At 39.6% G+C, this 7,670-nt stretch overlaps 1 protein-coding gene across 3 annotated transcripts in view; it reads left to right on the forward strand.

Annotated features, from left to right (window-relative positions):
• MSRB3 (methionine sulfoxide reductase B3) overlaps positions 1 to 5,908 on the forward strand; it is a 79,451-nt gene extending 73,543 nt beyond the window's left edge. For all 3 annotated transcript variants that reach the window (XM_019006665.2, XM_015628705.2, XM_015628703.3), the window contains one exon: positions 3,359 to 5,908. In XM_019006665.2, the coding sequence (XP_018862210.1) occupies positions 3,359 to 3,523 (165 nt within the window). In that variant the 3' untranslated portion in view covers positions 3,524 to 5,908. The remainder of the gene's footprint in view (positions 1 to 3,358) is intronic.
• Positions 5,909 to 7,670: the final 1,762 nt, after the last annotated feature.

Consider the following 7,670-nt stretch of genomic DNA (forward strand, 5'->3'; position numbering starts at 1 on the left):
AAAAAAAAAAAAAAGGAGTTTTCCTGCAACCTGCAAAGCAGTGGGATTGATATGACAGACCTTGGTAGAACCAAAGGGAAATACCATCTCCCACACCCAAAAACCTTATTAATCCTTTGCAGATGAAAAAGTAGTTGATTTTTCTTTAAAAGTCTTTCCCACCGTCTGAGAGAATAAAAGAAATCTTTTTAAATGTTCTTCATTATAGAAAACAAACCCAGGGGAAAAATCACTGTTATATTAATCAAATACATCCCTTGGATTATCCTAGAAATAACTTTCACAATTTTTGGAACACATCCTGGGTGTATTTGAAAGGTCAGCAATTAGTGACAGGTAGAAGTTAATACAAACACAGTTGAGGAATAGTGTAAAACTGGTTGCATCTCTTTTTTATCTCTGTCCTGTTCAACAGTCCCTTTTTCTATTTTTACCTGTACAAATCAATAAAGTTCTGTAGTCACAGGAGTAGTGTTTGCACATCAATAGCTTGAACTCTCAGCTACAGCAGCTGACTGCAAGCTGCTTTCCATGCCTCCCAGCAGCATATTAGAACCAGGAGGCTTGGGAGATCCAAGCATACTGACAGTTAGCAGTGACCCCCCCCACCTTTCCTGCTCCCAAGCACATACTTGGAATGCTTTAACCATTTCAACATCCCGGTTCATTTTGCCCAATATATTCATGTGCAAGGCTGCAACAGATAATTATTTCACTTTCAGGGGCTCTGCAGGCATGTATATATGTCCTAGAAAAACAGTCAGCACCTATTATGTGTGGGGAGGGCAGTAAGTCAATTCATCCTTTGTACTCTCAGCTGAGTGCCAGGTTTCTTCTACTGTGATACAAAGGACTGAAATACATTTCTGTTTAGGGTAGATGAATTATAGAGTCCCCTATACAGAGAATTGCCACATAATTTTTTGATGAGGGGCAATCTCAAAAGGTAACAAATTTTGCAGTAATTCTATCCTGGAGTGATTCTGCCATCACAAAAAGGTGTAATGAGACTGCCTTGGACTCTCACACAGCTTCTCAGGTTTTGTGAAGAAAACCTTTTTGATCGATTGTCTTTGTAGTCTGTGTGTGAATATATTACTTCTACAGACCATTTCTCTCTGCAGTTTCTCTTGTTCTGTTTCTGTCCAGTAGAGAGGGAATGATTTATCTTTTGTTAAATGTTAGTCTGGAAAAGATCTGTTTAACACTTCCAGCCAGGAGGTTTTGAAGCACTCTTAGTTGAGATGAGATGATTTAATTAGGATGTTGAGTATTTAGAAAAATACTCTCTCTGGGACACTTAGTTATTTTTTTTCCCCCCAAATGTATGGTTATAGTCAGGTGAAACACTTAATTTTAAGACACCCCACTTTCAGAAACAACTCAGGTTTTTTGCACACACTAACCTGAAAAAGGCCTTTAATATAAAGGAAAATGATAAAAAGAATGAGCAGTGGATAATGAAGAAAAGGATGGCAAGACAGTAGTCTTTCAGGAAGAAGTCTTGAAGCTTAGTTTTCTCTAGGTCCCATTCAACTTCCTTTTACTTATTTCCCATGTTCTATTTTCCTTCCTTACAAAGCTGAGCAACTGCTGTTTAACCCAGTCATGCATGCCACTTTCCATTGCCTTGTGGAGCTCATTCTGCTGATACCATGGGCTAGAAGCCCTCAGTTGTTGTTGGGATCCTTGCTGGACTGCCATGTCTGTCTCAGAGACACTTCTTCAGGAGCAGGGAGCCTGCTGTGGGATGTGTTTGCATGGATGCAACCAACAGGTGGGAGCACTGAAGGTACACATCTACCTGCCCTGCTCCTGAAGGCAGTGAAGATTATTGTTTCAGCTGTCAATAAGTGAGCAGTTACTGTCCCACCTAACTGCTGTGAGAGCCTCCCTCAGCCTTTCAGTCTGTTGAGAAAGTTTAACCTGGAGGCGAGACTTTACCTGCTTCTACAGACACCTTTCCTGCTGCTTCCATGAGTTAAAGGCTGTAACAGCAGGAGCACATTAGCAACACATTAACTGCAGGGCAGAGATTTGCCATCACTAATTCATTCAGAGTTTGGAATAATCAATATTGCCTCTATGTATTTGGAATACTGTGAATTAATTAAATGTTAAGAATAATTTGCAGTCTTTATTTTTTGCTGTCTGACTGTGAGCTCATGAGCAGGTCTGTGATCTCAATTACATTATTCCACCTCTCACTGAGATCTGCTATTGACTTGAAAGGCCAAGGCTCTTTGGTAAAGCAGCATGACTTTCCTGTTCAAGATAAATGTTTCTCCAGTGCAAGGTTTTATTTTTTTGTTTCTCATGACAGGCTGTAAAAATGAACTTGTGGAATTCAAGTGACTAATTACAAGAAATTCTTATTATCCAGATAAATTGTCAGCCGTAATGTGCACTGATAGTAATCTTAATTTTTGATCAGGAGGGTTAGTTTCTTCAAAATATTGTATTTGTAAAGCAGTCCTTGTAAAGCAAAGCACTGTTACCTTTCTTACAGACAGGATTAGTGTTCACCCTCAATAGCAGTACAAGTGTTTAGGTCTGATTCATACAGAGCAAAAGTGGCAACAGAACATTTGTACTTACAGAAAGCAAAATTCAGCATCATTTATAATTACTCTCAAAGATTATTAATTAAGAAATATTTTACATATCTGCACTACAGGTCTTTTTCTGCCACCTGTCCCTATCTTGTATATACTATAGAAATTATTATGAGGTGAGTAGGCTGAACTCCATCCCCTCCAGGGTCAAGAAGTGCACCCAGAAGAACCTTGATGCTCAGAAGAGTGCCAGGCTATAGAAAGGGGGGGAAAAAAAAAGAAGCGTGAGAGCATAGTCTAAAGAATATCTTTAGTGCTTTAGGTCATTGCCAGGCTCACCAAAGGGTTTAATGTTTTTTAACCAAGCAGTGTAGCAGATGTTTGAAGGCTGAGGAAAGCCCAGAGCTGAGGCTGTCCCTTTCTTACCCAGATTTCCTTACATCAGTAAGTGAAACACGGGCACTGCTGTCCTCACCACCATGTTTTTAGCTGTGCTCCTGCCATGAAATCATTACGGAAACAGGCAGCTCCTCAGAGATGGTGGTCCACCCAGGCATACATAGTGGTATAACAGGAAACACCCAGAAAATTTGGGCTTGGAGTCTTAGCTGCCTTTGGTATCTCAGAAGGTCATCTTCCTGGATCACTCCTGCAAATAAATGTAGATTGTCGATCCCACTTGAAAGGTCGATGTGGGCACAGGTGCTCTTCCTTGGCAGCAGCTGCTGGTCATTGCTTATCACCACAGTGATGCCATCAAGCAGCACACAGACACAGTGATACTCTATTGTGTTTTGTTTCAGTGTGGTGCTCACCTGGGGCATATTTTTGATGATGGACCTCGCCCAACTGGCAAACGGTACTGCACAAACTCTGCTTCGTTATCTTTCAAGCCAGCAGACAAGAATAACGCCGGAGAAGGCAGCGGTAATGCCAGTCCTGCCCAAACAGGCAAAGCTGAGCTGTAGGATGAAGCAGAGCCTACAGAAAACTGTTGATCCCACACATCTTACAAGGAATGTTTTCTAGTTTTCAAGTTGCCTGCTCTCTTATATGCTAAGAATGTTCAAATCTATGAAAGCATTTTGCACCATCCTTCCTCTTCTTCACCTTTTCAGAACTGAGGCCTTGCCTGCCAGTGCATTTACTGTATAATTGGATTGGAAAATGTATTGACTGAGTCCACAGGTTTTCTTTTTTCTTCTTTTCTTTGAGATTTCTTTGGGGAATCTTTAAATTGAGAGGCTTTGACATCATTAGTTATTAGTTTCTTCTTAACACTATGTTACTCTAGGTTTACACACTATGCCTTTTTGCCTGGGAAATGGGACTTGCGTTTATCTCCAGTCTATAGGAAACTTCTGGGCATAAGAAAATCCTGAATTTCTAGCACATCTCTGCTTTGTTCTGACATGTGAGGCATGCAGACTTTGCTCATATGTATTCAACCATCTCCCAGCATCAGCCACACCTTGCAAAAACTTGTAGTTATGGCTGTTCCTTCCCAACTGAAAGAGATGTATGAGATGTTAAAACCATCCTTTGGCTAATTTACTGCCAAAATTTCAAGGGTGTGGTTGAGAGGATATATATTGTCTCAGCATCTGTGTTTCCCCTTTGTTTAGTATTTAAATCAAAGTTTTAACTAGTAAGGCTCACTTTTGCAGGTTATTAATGAGGCTTTGTCTGTTTTTGAGGCCTGTTCAACAAGTGTAATGCAAATCTGAATTAAAGTTGAAATCCGCAGGGGGTAATTATATGGGCAAGTGCAGAGATAAACTTGCAAAGTGAAGTAGATGAAGGATGACACTGGGCTCTTTATCTTGTCAGTTGCTGCAAGGATTCAGAAACACGACAGTTTCTGCTAGAGAGAAGTTTAGGAATGAATGAAGTAGAAAGAGGGAGACCCTCCTGACATATGCAGTTTTAAAGATTAGCTGGTCTGGATGCATACTGCATACAAGATCCAATCTTTAATTTGTGCAATTGAAATGTAGGACATGAGTGACAGTGTTGGTGTAAGAAATTAATTTTAAAAAAAAGCCTGTCACAGTTCCAGAAATTTTCATGTAGCAAAATTCACTGTCAAATAAGATGTTTTTCACAGCTACTTTTTGATTCTGTTGAATAACACTTAGAATTGTGCATAATACTGTTCTTTAAGTTATACTATACAGTATTTGCTAACGCCACTTTGCCTTTAAACACTGAGTGACTTAATGAATACAGTATTTACTTCTACTAGCAAACTTTGTGACTAACATGTTTGGATCCAATTTTATTTTTAGTAGGAACAAAGCAACCACTGATTTTTATGGAAGCAGGATTGAGGTTTTTATGTCAGTGATAATAAACATATTATCTAAGGTTCAAACACCCTTCAGTTAAAATATAGCTACTGTGAAAGCATATGGAATGGTCATAATTGCCTTTTTTTAAACAACATTAGAAAGACATGAAAAAGACATACCGCACCTTAACATTTAATAGATGCAAATAAGAATGATAAGTATTTACAACTAAAACACTTGGGCTCTGCTGCAGTGAGCACCTACTCATGTGAGTATTCCCCCAGATGTCATGCAAGGAATTGTTCTTTAGCTGCAGGAAAGGTTGTGCAGATTGACCTTTGGTGTTTCAAGACAGCCGAGTTTTTCCTAGTGTTGTTAGGTTTTAGCAATTTCTTCTAGAAGGGCTGCTTTTATCCTTTGCTGTTATTTAAAGAATAGAAGGTTTTCTCTACCACATTTTCTGACATAAACATTAAAAAGGCAGCATCTATAAAAATGTGGTACATAAATGTGGTTTAATTCCAGATTGCTCTTCGATTTAAGTATTATCAAATTTCAGTATATTCCTGCCTTATGTTAAAGAAATATATTACTTAAGCTTCAGAACACAGTAATGTATGCTGTCCTACAGGAGATTTATTTTTGCAGGATATGGGATGCAGTGAAATGAATCAATATGGTGAGGTGTATGTGATCTCTGGGAGTTAGATCATTTGATATAGGAAATGCATTGTTCTTGTGCCCAAGCTATACCACAGCACAGTGCAAGGTAAGACAGATTTCCTTTCATTGCTCTTAGAAGATGCTAGTAAGGGCTAGTATTGAACCCTCCAAATTTGGTTCAGTCTGGTGATGATCATGACAGAGGAAACTTGGGAGCTGAGCACAATGTATAGAAAAATAGAATATTTCTGTATGTTTAAATTTTGCACTGTCTAGATGCTTATAAAAACTGAATGCAAACTGTGTAGAAATACCAAACTATATTTTCTAATATCTCTATTTTACTCAGATGTTTAAATAAGATACCTTAAAAGTCATGTAAGTCACACGTTATTTATATATACTATATATATATATAAAATTGCACATGTTTTTTATATATATATATGTACACACACATATATTATTTGAGTATAATTTTAGCCTTCTGTACCTTTTTAATAACTAAAACCTTTCCATAAGAGGGTTCAATACTTTTAAGAAATCAAATATACATTTTTCAAATCAAATTTGTTTTCATATATTTGCTGTACACAAATATAAAATAAATTTCTTTATAAATAATTCTGTTCTGCTTCCTTATTTGTGGTTTTATGTCATGTTTCTGCATCCTTCACTACAGGATATTAGGGAACTAATTTGACTTTGCTTTCCCCTAACTTACTGTGAATATTATGCATACAGTGCCTTAATCTCCAGCAGTTTTCTGGCAGGGACACAGCATTGCAGGGTACCAGGTGTCCTTGCACCTACCAGCTTTCAAGAGACTATCACAAACACCGACTCCTCAACAGAGCAAGGAATTGTTTAGAGAAAGGCTCAACTTGAACTTAGCAGGTTTTAGTCTCCTCTGAAGGACTCAGTGTGGGATGTGGTGAGTTGCAGGCAAGCATGTCTTAGGAGCCTTGCAGTGCCAGCCTCTGTCTGCAGTGGAGGAATGTCGCTGGCAAGGTACAACCACAAGGTGGTTTCTGCCAAAGTTTCGTCTCCAAGGATGCAGGCTTGAAGTACTGCAGAGGCAGCAGGTTATTGACACTTGGTAAATCAGCCCTGCAGCGGTTTTAAAAGATAGGTGTAAGGGAGGGGTAGGAGTTGCAGGCTGTTTTTAATCTGGTCTCCGTGTTTATGTTTGTGGGAACCAGAGAGTTACATCGAAATTAAATCCCTTGCTAATTGTTCCCTAACACTGCCAAGGGTCCAGATGACACACTGCACACTTAACAAGTTTTGTATGATCCCTGTTAGTCCAAAAATTAATGTCTTGGGACTCTGTGCCCCACCCATCCACTGTATTCCCTCTCAAAACTGAAGTAGTTTCATATGTCTTAAATGAGGTACTAACTTGTACCCACTAAAAAGAGATTCAGAGCTGGATGCCCCGTGGTGGCTTTGCCCTGTGCTCCCAGCATAACCTGGCCAGTCTGTCAGCACCCAGAGGTGCTGTGCTAAGGCAGATCTCCAGAGGCATCCTTTTGCTGGTGCTGGAGGAAGACACAGGGGATGGCTCTGTGCTCCAGTCTAGCTCAAGGCAGGCCATGTCCTGCAGTGCATCGCATGCAGTTTTTCTTAACACACATGTGTACCCTGCCACTTCAAAACCAGAGAAATTTCTAGTAAGAGACACTACACAGCTGCTCCTGCTGTTCCCAAGGGTGCCTCAGCCACAGGGTGGGAGAAGCAGTGGTGGCAGGATCAGCCACGCAAGGCCAGTTAACCATCTGCTTGGAGATTCTAGTATTGTTGTAGCTTTATGCCTTCCGTATATGAAAGGTACTTGAATCATAAGCCTTTTTCACAAGCTCTATCAAGTCTCATACACTAAAACAAAGCCCCAGTGTGTGTATATGAAGTACTTAAAACTGAGGCCTTACCACAGTGACTACAGCAGGTAAATAAGACAGCATCCTAAGTCAGGATTTCTGTTGGGGTGACAGCAAAGAATGCATTGTTGCAAACATGATGCCAAGTGTGGATGTGAATGTGGTACTCAGTTATACTGAATGGTCTCAGTTTTATTTCAGTTGACCTTGTTTAGCAGTCCATTTACCCAATCTAATTTGCGTTACACTTTCTCTAACAGAATTTGTGATATGTATTCATT

Source organism: Parus major, chromosome 1A (assembly GCF_001522545.3).
Source record: "Parus major isolate Abel chromosome 1A, Parus_major1.1, whole genome shotgun sequence".
Taxonomy (NCBI): domain Eukaryota; kingdom Metazoa; phylum Chordata; class Aves; order Passeriformes; family Paridae; genus Parus; species Parus major.